General features: G+C 50.4%; 1 protein-coding gene across 2 annotated transcripts in view; it reads right to left on the bottom strand.

Annotated features, from left to right (window-relative positions):
• The window catches only part of CARS2 (cysteinyl-tRNA synthetase 2, mitochondrial), a 45,160-nt gene that overhangs the window by 10,330 nt on the left and 21,698 nt on the right, over positions 1–13,132 (bottom strand). For both annotated transcript variants that reach the window (XM_021696020.1, XM_021696021.2), the window contains 2 exons: positions 4,635–4,768; positions 2,901–2,968 (listed from right to left, as the gene is read on the bottom strand). In XM_021696020.1, the coding sequence (XP_021551695.1) occupies positions 2,901–2,968; positions 4,635–4,768 (202 nt within the window). The remainder of the gene's footprint in view (positions 1–2,900; positions 2,969–4,634; positions 4,769–13,132) is intronic.

The raw sequence follows: 13,132 nt of genomic DNA, 5'->3' as shown, positions 1-13,132 counted from the left end.
TTATTAAAACCAGAATTGCCAGAAAACCTTAACTTTACTCAATACAATTACTCTACTGTTAATAGGAATATTGGTATTAAATTTTACAACATGTCGATTTTAAGATAAAGCACAAAGCTGATATGCTGTCGTAAGGAAACAAGATTTTTTGTAAAAGAGGAAAAGAGCTAAAACAAGCCAGTCCCGCCGTGTAAGACTGGATAGCTCACAGTGAACTCCAGCGGCTGACGACTTCGCGCGTGGGGGTCCATCTCGTCCTCCAGCTCTGTCCCCTGAAGGGGCCTGGAAGCAATGTCACTCCAGCAGCAGCAAACACACCAAATGCCCAGACCTTGGCTCAAAATTCCATGTCCTCGCAAAGGCAGCAAAGCTCCCTGGAGAAGTGGCAGCTTTGGGGCCAGAGGCAAAGGGAAATAGGGCGGAAAGCAAGGATGCACACGGGGCATTTCCCTGGGATGCAGGAACCAGTCAAGGGAGCCTCCTCCCTGCCTTCCCCCCGGTCAAATCTGGGATAATTTCGGCATAAAAAGGATGAAGACTGAATTGATAATACACAAAGTACAAAAGCTGAACTCCTAGCAATATTGAAAAGAGAACAACAGAGAACCCCCGTCTTTGAAGAGGAGGGCCAGCCGGGCAACAGCACAAGACAGTGTGCTTCACCAGGACTACTGACGTGCAGGACGGGGCGAAGCCCCCAGCGGACGTGAACACCACAGGCGGCAGCTGTCAGGGTACGGGCTGCCCGGCGGCAGATAACCTCACTGGCTGTCCAGGCGCACGGGAAGGAGATAAGAATCTCTACGTCAGAGAGATGTGGTGGCCGTCACGGACCCCAGCGGTCAGACCCATCACTAACGGCAGGACGGCCTGGCGCTGTGGCCCCCAGAGGGCTGCCATGCGGGGCCCACAGCACCGCGGAGGAAGTGTTCCCGCCAGATTTACCCCGACCTGAGTCAAGCCTCGAGGCCTCACTTCCAGCTATGGGAAGAACGGGAGACAGAAGAACGAGTTACATGACACCACAGAGAAACAAATACAAAACACGTGATGTTCAACAAAACTGGCCTCATGTCTTCAAAAAGTCAACACCGCACAGAAAATAAAAGGAGAGAGACTATTGTGGATCAGAAGCCAGAAACACCCAGTCACAGAGGAGCTCCTGTCTCCCCCCATCTGCTGCGGTACAGATGGACCTGGAGGGCATCACGCTGGGTGGAACAGGCCAGTCACAAAGGGCAAATGCCGCGTGTCTGCACTTCCATGCGCTTCCCAGAGTGCTCACCGTCCGTCACGAGACCAGGGAGCAGCCTGGCGGACGCCAGGGGCTGGGGAGGGGGCGGCGGGGACTTGCTCAACAGGGGAAAGGTCCAGTTTGGCCAGATAAGGAAGTTCTGGAGCTCTCTTGCACAATGACGTGAGCACCGTGCACGTAACAACAGTTACGACGGTGACTTTTATGTTCTGTGTTTCACCACAATGAAAAATACCTTCTGAAAGGCCCAAGAAGACACAGCATAGAAATGCAACACAGGAACCTTCACTGGATCCTGGTTTGAAAAAAACCAAGGCTATAAAAGACATTGGGACACGTGGAAAAATCTGAACACTGAGGAGTCAGTGATGTTAAGGAATTAGTGCTGACGTTTTTGGCATCTGGGTTACACAGGAAAACGTCCTTGTTTTGGGGAGTAGCACGCAGAATGGGGCAGTGTCATGATGTCCGATGGCTCAGCAACCGTGGTGATAAAGTACACACCGTGCACGCCTATGTGCCCACCGCTCCCATCAGGACCCCAGAAGCAGTAAAGGTAGCAAAGTAACAACTCTTGAATCTGTGGCAAGTATGTAAGTTTAACTCTTCTGTAGGAAAATGTGTAGAACACTGAACACTTCCACTTAAGAAAAGCATATAAAGACTATTTTATGAGGAGCACTCCCCTTTTGGCTTCCAGCGCCCCCATCCGCAGGGGATACGCTCCACAGCCCCTGTGGATGCCTGAATATGTGACAGGACCAAAGCCTCTGGGTTTCCTGGACAAACATGCCTGTGAGAACATTTAATTATGCTGCAGGCACAGGGATTAACGACAACCATAGGGCACACACAACCGTGATGCTGTGATGAAAGTTACCGGGATGTGGTCTCCCTCTCCCTCAACACACCTTCCTGTCCGGTGCTCGCCCCTCTTGTGATGAGGAGAGATTTCGAACGCCCCCATGACGAGGGGAGCTGAGGGGACGGACGCAGGCTCGGGACGCAGCACGAGGCTGCTGGTCACGGCCCCCGGACCGCGTCTGTGAGACCGTGACCGTGAGACCATGTCTGCGAGACCGCGCACAGGGGGCGACTGTATGTAAATCTGGTGGGAACAGCTCGAGTGCTCGCGTGTTCAGGGGATGAGGGTCTGGTAACTGGCCTTGCATTTTAACATTTGCAATTAAAACTACATTTGGCTTTACGGGCCCAAAGATGAGCGAAGTGTTGGAAGCGCCCCCATGAGTTCACGTGTTTTCCGCTCACGTGGACACTCACACGCCGCCCCCACCCCCACAGCACAGCGAAGTCGCGAAGCCACAGGCCGGCAGGCGGGCGCTGGGACAGGAAAAGGGGTAAAGGGGACTCAGGGTAGCCGTGTGGGCCAAGGCCAGGGAAGAAGGTGGTGTGAGCGTCCGGACGCAGGAGGGGACAGGCAGACGTCCGTGGGGAAGCCGGCCCACGGGGGGCAGGGGACTCGGCCGAGAACCAGAATGCCGGATACCGCCGCGCTTTTACCACGAGAAACAGTAAGTTAAACGTGGCGGGAGGAGAAGCCTGTCAGGGCCGGGAGCACCGGCGATCAGAGACTGGGGTCGCCCCACACAGCAGCCCTCCGGACAGGTCAGCGGTGCCCCGTTACCTTAATGGTAATGTAGTTTTTCAGCGATTTGGACATTTTTTCTTCTTTGCCTTTCACGTGCAAATGCCCTGAAACAAAAACAGTAGTTTGTTCTGAACTGGGTGGAAGAGGGGGGAGCAGCTGGGGCTGCAGGTCAGCTTCACACGCCGCGCTTGCTCTGCAGGAGGCAAACACCCACGTCCGCGTTGCTATAGGACAGTGCCCCCCAGGAGGGAAGCCACAACCACACCTGCTGGAGGGCGTGGGGTCCGCCCTGCCCCCCCGGCACCCCGTGCCACCCTGCCCCCCGTCCTGCGCCCTGGAAACACCAGCCTGAGGCCTCGTCAGCCCAGCAGAGGCCAGAACTCTGCTTCTGCAAACCAGGCACCCAGCAATATCCACTGGATTTCGGACGTTCCGAACTGCACGTCTCTGAGAAGGACTGATTCGATTTCCCACTGCAGTCCGTTTCCGCGGGCTTCTCGAGAGCCTGGCACTCCTTCACCCCCACGTACGGAAGACAGGAGGACCCAAGTCCGGGGCTTCTCAGTCCCAGCGGGGCTCCCCTGGGCTGTACGTTCACATGGTTTACTTCCGGGGCCCCCTCTCCTGACACGGTAGGACATCGAGCACAACGGGGCTCCACGGACGAGCTTTCCGAGAACTGGTGAAAATGTGGCTTCCAAACAGAAATATAACCTTCAACACGCACTTCGATGTAACATGTCCACACCAAACACAATTAAACATTTTTTAAGTTGACAGTCGTTGGAAAATGAAACCCATCTGACGACTTCTCTTGCATCCTTTACATCAGGAAGGAGACACAGCTGTTCCCCCAGCCCCGGGCGGCCGTGGGATGAAGGAGATGAAGGAGAACGTGGTGCCACGGGAGCACAGCCACGGCAGGTGTGCCCGACGGCTCATCCGGGTGCCGTGTCCCCACGTGTGAGATGGGACGGGGCGTGGCGCCTCGGTCGTTGGAGGGTCTCTGCCCAACGGGCTCTGTGCGCATTTATGCCGCGGGTGCCTTCCCCTCCAGTCCCATGCCAGAGGGAGACAGTGGCATGTGCCGGGCCCCAGGGGTCAGCTCTGGAGCCCCTGCGCAGCGCCCACCCTGCTGGCCCCGGGTGGAACCGGGACCGTCAGGCTTTCGCCCTATTTCAGGAATCTGCCAGCAAGCCGTGTTGTTGGCAGAAATACAGGGTTTCGGCCACTGTTGGGTTCCCCCCGGGAAATACGATGCCAGAAGCAGCCACTGGGCCCGCTCCGCTTCTGCTTTGTTTCTTCCCAGACTCCCGTGGGCAGCGCAGTCGTGGGCCTTGCGTCATAGGGAACTGAGGTGTGATTCAGAGATGGCGGTCACCGTGGGGGCGCCTCCCAGGAGGGCTTGGGGTGCGGGAAACGCGGCAGTGGGCGCGCTCCGGGCCAAGCAGCCTCAGGGCTTACGGTCCTGGGAACCCGAGAGAAGTGTAACGTCAGGCAGCCCACCGCCCGCCACACGGCACATTTTGCCGCCACCCCCGCACCGAGAACGTTCCCACATTCCACTCAGTCTGCACTTCTTCCAAAAAGGCACACTCGTAACTCCGATCCGGAGAGGCTCACATCCAGCTGCTTCAGACTCAAACGCTGGGAGAGCCAACTCTGTTTCTTCACCTACTGGAGCCATGCGTCTGCAAATGGAGCGGTTTCACCAATAAAGAAAATCGACAGAACCGAAATAGAACAAATTAACACGAAGTCATGACTTACCAGAATGCAGAAAATAATTTCCCCACTGCCTGCACTGATGGAAAGCCTCACACTGGGCGATTTCATTCTCGTGATGCGGAAAGGCCAGATCGACCCCGCCCGAGTGGATGTCCAGCTGGCTTCCAAACACCAGACTGCAGGGCAGCGTAGAGACATGGGTTAGTTCAAATAGCACATTTACAGTTAATCCTCCCAGCCTTTATGCAACCAGCAAATGGATCGCAACTTCAAATCAATATGCATGGTAATTTAATTGATGCACACAGAAACTCAAATTGTTTTAATTTCACGAATCTCTAATTCATAGCTTTACCTCCTGGTACAGAGATTTAATTCTCTTTGTTCTGGATATAATAGATGCTTTTAAAAACATACAAAATTGGGGCGTCTGGGTGGCTCAGTCGTTAAGCATCTGCCTTTGGCTCAGGTCATGATCCTGGGGTCCTGGGATCGAGCCCCGCATCGGGCTCCCTGCTCCGCGGGAAGCCTGCTTCTCCCTCTCCCACTCCCCCTGCTTGTGTTCCCTCTCTCGCTGTCTCTCTCTGTCAAATAAGTAAAATCTAAAAAAAAATACAAAATTACCTTTTCTTTTCAGAGGTAGAGTTTAGTGGTTTTCCAACTTTAACAAAAGAGCACATAAAATCAAGAGAATTTTTACTATGGCTTTTGAAAATAGAACTATTTAGCATCACATATGAATAACAAGGTAACTGAATTCAAAGCATCACATCTCTGCTCTAACACTTGCGTTCCTGAAAAACCTCAGGTCCCACAAAACTGCAGCCTACAACTAGCAGGGCTGCTGGGGACCATGGGGCTGGCCAGACACTCAAAGTCTGTGTCACTGTCCCCAGAGCACGTGCCTACTAGGGCCAGGCCGGGGCCTCCGCCTGGGACAACAGCAAGAACGTAACTGTCAGCACGGTGAGAACGTGGGCCTGTGGGCGCCCCGGGCAGACGCGGAGCTCCCAAGGCCGTCACCTGCCCCTGCGCACAGAGCTCAGGGTACAGACACTCGTGAATTCTCTAAACATGGCTAAAAACAGACATTTCTTTTAATTTTTAATTTTTTTTTTATTAAGTAACCTCTATGCCCAACGTGGGGCTTGAACTCATGACTCCGAGGCCCAGAGTCGCGGGATCTACCAACAGAGCCAGCCGGGTGCCCCCAAAATGGACCCTTCCGAAGATGCCACAGCCTCACTGAGATCCCTTCCTGCTGACTCCCACTGGCCTGCTTTAGAAAGACACGTCCACACTGGCCACACCGGTGGGGGCAGGAACGCGCCAGGCCGCTAATACACATCCCTGGTGACGGGCTTTAGAGAGTCTCTGAGTCCTTGAAGTTCAAGTGGCACAAAGGGAGTGTGAGACTGGAGGGACAGGACCAGGGAGGAGAGAAAAGGGCCTCGTTTCTTTCCATCTGTAATGAGTGATTCATTTTTACAAAGATCTGGAACAAAGCTGACAGCGTTCGGACTTAACAAAGCTAAACGGTGAGGGCGCCTGGCTGTCTCAGTCTGACTCTTGATCTCGGGGTCACGAGTTCCAGCCCCACGTTGGGCATAGAGGTTACCTGAAAAATTAACGCTAAACTGGGTCTATGGTGTTCATTATATTAGTCTCTATCTTGTCTGTAAGTTAGGCCTGTTTAAAAACAAGAGAACACCAAGAAGGAATACAAGTCTATTTTCATTATTTAGAGTTCAACAAAAACATTTAATGGTAACATTACATTTGAAATTTACTAAATCTTTTCTACCTACTGTAGAGAAATTATTTGAATCTACAAAATAAATATCTTTTTACCATCCAATATATACCCCACATTGCTCTTAAGTCAAAAGTATTTATAAACACACATAAGTGTGTGCAGTAGGGACTGAGGGCTGGACATGGTTTTTTAATGCAAAGCTGGGCCCTGCTTCGTGACGTCTCAGGAATTCCCAGGTGCGTTTCCAGAAGAGTCCTATCGGCATCACCACAGGTGAGGGCAGTAGGGGAGGCCTGGTGGGAAATGTAGCGCCCCTCCTAGGTCCTCAGCAGAACGAACACGACTTGGGCAGGCAGGTCATGGAGCACGAGGCGCTCCCACCTGGGGAGGGAGTGTCTGCTCCGTGTCCACCGAGGAGAAACCAGGCTGGGGTGAGTGTCTGGGGCACAGCACTCTCCTAGGACGGTTGTTCCTTCTGACGCGCACACTCAGACTCGGCCAGCAAACAGCACCACACACGATGACCAACTGCAGAACTGCGTTTGCTGATCTTCAAGTTTGGGTGTAGCCAGTAGTCTGAAATGTTCATCTTAATTATATTTTCTATATGTTTCTAATCTTTAAAACTGCTCATTAAAGTAAACGTCTACAATGAGCTGAAACCCATCAGATATGTGAAAATCATGGGTTACTAACGATACTAAAAACCCTCACACCTCCCCAGACAGAAAATAAATGTACAAGGTTATTCACTGCAGGTATTTGTAAGAGCAAACCACTGGGAACTACATGCTCATCTGTAGGGTCCTAGCTAAGTGCACGATGGTCCGCCCACCCAGCGCAGCACCACGACGCCGAGGCATGATGGCGTGAGAACCATCACAGGCGGTTCTCGGCACCAGTGCTGAACGGGAAAAGACCTGACAGGCCTGCCTCCGAGATCCCGTGGGCTCAGTTCTACACCACCACAATCATGTGGATATCACAATAAAGTGAGTCAGATGAACTTTCGGGGTTCCCAGCGCATAGAGCAGTGATGTTTACACTACCCTGTAGTCCATTAAGTATGCAGCAGCATTGTCTAAAAAACAATGTACATACGCTAATGAGAAGACACTTTATTGCTTGAAAATGCTAACCATCTTGCGAGCTTTCAGCAAACTGTAGTCTTTTTGCTGGAGGAGGGTCTTGCCCGATGGGGACGGCTGCAGACCCGTCAGGGCAGTGGCTGCTGAAGGTGGGGGTGGCCGTGGCAAGCTCTTACAGTACGACAGCAATAGAGTTCGCCACATTGATGGACTCTTCCTTTCATGAACGATTTGTTCCATGTGATGCTGTCTGATAGCACTGTACCCACAGAACTACTTCCAAAACTGGAGTCCATCCTCTCAAACCCTGCCACTGCTTGATCAACTCAGGTTATGTCATATTCTAAATCCTTTGTTGCCCTTTCAACAACCTTCACAGGGTCTTCACCAGAAGAACATTCCATCTCAAGAAACTATGTTCTTTGTTCATCTGTAAGAAGCTACTCCTCAACAGATCAAGTTTTATCATGAGATCGCAGTGATTCAGTCCCATCCTGAGGCCCCACTTCTGATTCTGGTTCTTCTTCTATTTCCACCACGTCCGCAGTGACTTCCTCCGCTGAAGTCTCAAACCCCCCAAAGTCATCCAAGAGGGTTGTATCAGTGTCTTCCAAACTTCTGCTCATGTTGACACTTGACCTCTTCCCATCAATCCCACATGTTCTCAGTGGCATATACATTGGCAGATCCTTTCCAGAAGGTTTTCAGTTTACTTCCCCAGATCCATCGGAGGAATCACTTTCTTTGGTGGCTATAGCCTTACAAAACGCACTATTTAAATACTCCTTGTTCCATGGGCTGCAGAATGCATGCTGTGTGAGCAGGTGTGAGCACAACATTAATCTCGTCCATCTCCATCACAGCTCTTGGGTGGCAGGTACATCATCAATGAGCAGTAGGGTTTTGAAAGGAATCTTCTTTTCTGAGCAGTAGGTCTCAACAGTAGGCTTACAATATTCAGTAAACCGTGTTGTAAAGAGATGTGCTGTCATCCAGGCTATTTTGTTCCATTTACAGAGCACAGAGTAGATTTAGCATAATTCTTAAGGGCCCTAGGACTTTTGGAATGGTGAGTGAGCATTGGCTTCAACTTAAAGTCACCAGCTGGCTGCATTAGCCCGTAACAAGGGAGTTAGCCTGCCCTTTGAAGCTATAAAGCCAGGCACTGACTTCTTTCTGGCCACTGAAGACCAAGATGGCATCTTCTTCCAGAAGAAGGGAGTTCTGTCTACACTGAAAATCCGTTGTTTAGCACAGCCACCCTCATTCACTGCCCTAGCGAGATCTTCTGGAGAACTTATTACAGCTTCTCCATCAGCACTGGCACTTTTGTAGAAAAGACTTCTTTCCCTTAAAGCACATAAACCAGCCTCTGCGAGCTTCAGACTTTCCTTCTGCAGCTTCCTCACCTCCCTCAGCCCTCACAGAACTGAAGAAAGTCAGGGCCCTGCTCTGGATTAGGTTTGGCTTAAGGGAATGTTGTGGCTGGTTTGATCTTCTATACAGATGACTAAAACTTTGTCCATGTAAGTAGTAAAGCTGTTTCACTTTCTTATCGTTTGTGTGCTCACTGGAGTAGCACTTTTCATTTCCTTCGAGAACGTTTCCTCTACATTCACAACCTGGCTGACTGTTTGGCACAAGAGGCCTAGCTTTCAGCCTCTCTTGGCTTTCGACCTGCCTTCCCTACTGAGCTTAATCACTTCTAGCTTTTGTTTGTTTGTTTGTTTGTTTTTAAAGATTTTATTTATTTATTTGACAGAGATAGAGACAGCGAGAGAGGGAACACAAGCAGGGGGAGTGGGAGAGGGAGAAGCAGGCTTCCCGCTGAGCAGGGAGCCCATGCGGGTCTCGATCTCAGGACCCTGGGATCATGACCTGAGCCGAAGGCAGATGCTTAACGACTGAGCCACCCAGGTGCCCCCACTTCTAGCTTTTGATTGAAAGTGAGAGATGTGTGAATTCCTCACTTGAACACTTAGAGGCCACTGGAGGGTTATTAATCAACACTGTTGTGTCTCAGGGAATCGGGAGGCCCAAGAAGAGGGAGAGCAAGGGGGGAATAGCCAGTTCTGGTGCAGTCAGAGCACATACAACATTTGTCGACTAAGTTCATCATCTCACAGTGGGGCACGTGAACATGGCATGGTTCATGTTCCCCCAAACAATCACAGTAGTAACGTCCAATACTACGATCACATATCACCATACCAAATATAATAATAATAAGAAAGCCTGAAATACTGTGAGAATTACACACACGTGACACAGAGACACAAAGTGAGCAAATACTACTGATGTCCACCGACTTGCCCCACACGGGGTTGCCACGGACCTTCAATCGGCAAAAACACAGTATCTACAAAGCACAGTAACACGAGGCGTGCCTATTCAGAAGAGCACACGCAGTTAGCTGTCTCCTGTACCCCACCACATGCACACACAAGAAGCGGCGCATCTGGCCACCAGGAGAACCATGGGAAGTACCAGAGGAACAGTCTACAGAGGAGGATCTCCAGTGCATGATGCTGCTCCAGAAGAAGAGCTGGAAGGTGGGCAGACCGAAGACTGAGGAGCCAGCAAAGTGGAAGCTGGGGTGGTGCTTGATGGGTCTGATCCACAACCATCTCTGGGGGAGCAGCAAGTAAGAGGAAGGTGGTTCAGGGAGAGACTGAGAAGATGGCGGAGTAGAAAGACCCTAAGCTAGCCTCGTCCCACAGATACAACTAGAAAATACTCATATCCGTGTAAATAATCCATAGAACGACCCAAAGACTCGCAGAACGAACTCCACAGCTAAAGGGAGAGAACAGACCACATCAAAGAGGGTAGGAAGGGCAAAGACACAGTCAGGAGCTAAAAGGGCCTGGCTGTCTGCAGTGGGGAGGGAGCCCACAGTGGGGAAGGGGGTGGCGGGGAAAAGGGCAAGAAACAGACTATCATGCCGGTGAGCCCACATGAGGAAGATAAATCCCTGTATCATTTGGCTTTGAAAGTGAGAGGGACAGAATTTCATGAGTTCTTACAACCAGGAGGACTTAAAAGCCTGGAATTTTAGGGGTGCCTGGGTGGTGCAGTCGTTTGGGCATGTGACTCTTGGTTCCAGCTTGGGTCATGATCTCAGGGTCGTGGGATCGAGCCTGGGTCAGGTTCCACATTCATTGCGGAGTCTATTTGGAACTCTCTCTCCCTCTCCCTCTGTCCCTCTCCACTGCACACTCTCTCTTTCCCTCTAAAATAAATAAATAAATCTTTAAAACACAAAAGCGGGAATTTTTTTTTTTTTTAAAGATTTTATTTGACAGAGAGATAGAGCACAAGTAGGCAGAGCGGCAGGCAGAGGCAGAGGGGAAGCAGACTCCCCGCTGAGCAGGGAGCCCGACGCCCGAGACGAAGGCAGACGCCCAACCGATTGAGCCACCCAGATGCCCCGAAAAGCGGGAATTTTAAAAATCAACAGCTAGGCTCTGGGAGAGCCAGGAGGGTGTTAGGAAGCTGAGTTCCCACCCTTAAAGAGACACCTGACAAAGAGCCCTGGAGAGGCAGGGATCGCAGGGAGATCCCTCCAGAAACCTCCAGGACCTAGAAGGCACCATTTCCCTCCCCTGCTCCTCAGCACACACAGCCACCTGTGTGAACCAGTGCCACACTGATGCTCACTATCTCAATTTCTTATACCAAGCGCCCTGCCTATGCTGTCTTAGCCCCAGAAGACTGGCATAAAGCTCACCAACACCACATCTCCCAACGCATGCATTTTGTGGGGCCTCGATCCTGGTGGGGTGGCTGGTTAAACTGCACCCCAGACCCACACACCCTGTGGAGCAGCCCCAGCCACCCAGTCTCCACAGCAGCTGTGCATCCCCTGTGGAAATGGGCCAGCGCCCCTTGTTAGAAGTCTGCACCTGCCCACTACCTTCAAGAGCAAGAGATATAGCTGACTTTCCTAACACACAGAAACAGACAGAGTTAGACAAAATGAGGAGTCAGAGGAGTATGTCCCAAATGAAAGAACAGGACAAAACCACAGGAAGACACTCAAGTGAAACAGACACAAGTACTCTACCTGAAAGAGAATTTAAAGTAATGATTGTAAAGATACTCACTGGGCTTGAGAAAAGAGTGGAGGATATCAGTGAGACTGTTAACAGAGAGATAAAAAAAGAACGAAAGATGAAGAACACAATAAATGAAATTAAAAATACGCTGGATGGAATATATAGCAGGCTAGAGGAAGCAGAAGAGCTAATTAATGACCTGGAAGATGGAGTAATGGAAAGTAATTAAGCTGAGCTGGTGAGAGAAAAAAATTATGCAAAACGAGAATAGACTTTGGGAATTCAGTGACTCCATCAGGCATAACAACATGCATGTTATAGGGATCCCAGAATAAGAGAGAAAAGGGGGCAGAACATTTATTTGAAGAAATAATAGCCGAAAACCTCCTAAATCTAGGGAAGGAAACAGATATCCAGATGTAGGAGGCAGAGATTCCCCCAAGAAAATCAACACAAGGAGGTCCACACCAAGACACACAGTAAATAAAATGGCAAAATACAGTGATAAAGAAAAAAACGGGGGGGGGGGGGGCACCTGGGTAGCTCAGGTCATGATCTCAGAGTCATGGGATCAGGCCCCACATCAGGCTCTGCACTTAGTGTGGAGTCTACTTGAAGATTCTCTCCCTCTGCCCCTCCCCCCTCTCACACACTCTCTCCCTAAAATAAATAAAAGCAGCAGAGAAAAGAAGACAGTTACACACAAGGGAAACCCCAATCGGCTATCAGTGAATTTTTCAGCAGAAATTTTGCAGGCCAGAGACTGGCATGATATATTCAAAGTGCTGAAAGAGGGACGCCTGGGTGGCTCAGTCGGTGAAGCGTCTGCCCTTGGCTCAGGTCATGATCCCTGGGTCCTGGGATTGAGTCCCGCATCAGGCTCCCTGCTCACTGGGGAGCCTGCTTCTCCCTCTCCTCCTGCCACTTACCCTGCTCATGCTTTCTCTCTGTCTCTGTCAAAAAAAAAAAAAAAAGTGTTGAAAAGTTAAAAAAAAAAAAAACCTGCAGACAAGAATACTCTATCCAGCAGGACTGTCATTCAGAATAAGGAGAGATAGAGTTTCTCAGACAAATGAAAACTAAAGGAGTTCATGACCACTAAATCAGCCCTGTAAGAAATATTAAAGGGGAGATGCCTGGGTGGCTCAGTCGTTGGGCATCTGCCTTCGGCTGAGGTCATGATCCTACGGTCCTGGGACTGAGTCCCACATCGGGCTCCCTGCTCTTCGGAGAGCCTGCTTCTCCCTCTCCCTCTCCCTCTGCCACTCCCCCTGCTTGTGCTCTCTCTCTCTCTGACAAATAAATAAATTTTAAAAATCTTAAAAAGAAAAGAAAAGAAAAATATTAAAGGGGACTCGCTCAGTAGAAAGGAAAGACCATAACTAAGAGTATGAAAAGGAGGAAACACAAAAGCAGTAAAAATAAATATATCTGTAAAAAATCAGTCAAGGGAGTCACAGAATAAAAGGAAGTAAAGTATGACACCATATAGGTAAAACGTGGGGAGGAGTAAAGAATGGGTTCAGGCTTAAGGAATCAGCAACTTAATACTGACTGCTATATGCAGAAGATGTTACATAAAAACCTAATCGTAACCACAAATCAAAAACCAGGAATAGGGCGCCTGGGTGGCTCAGT

This window comes from Neomonachus schauinslandi, chromosome 3 (genome assembly GCF_002201575.2).
Source record: "Neomonachus schauinslandi chromosome 3, ASM220157v2, whole genome shotgun sequence".
NCBI lineage: Eukaryota > Metazoa > Chordata > Mammalia > Carnivora > Phocidae > Neomonachus > Neomonachus schauinslandi.
The sequence above is the reverse complement of the archived record's forward strand: the minus strand, read 5'-3'. Positions and strand labels throughout refer to the sequence as shown.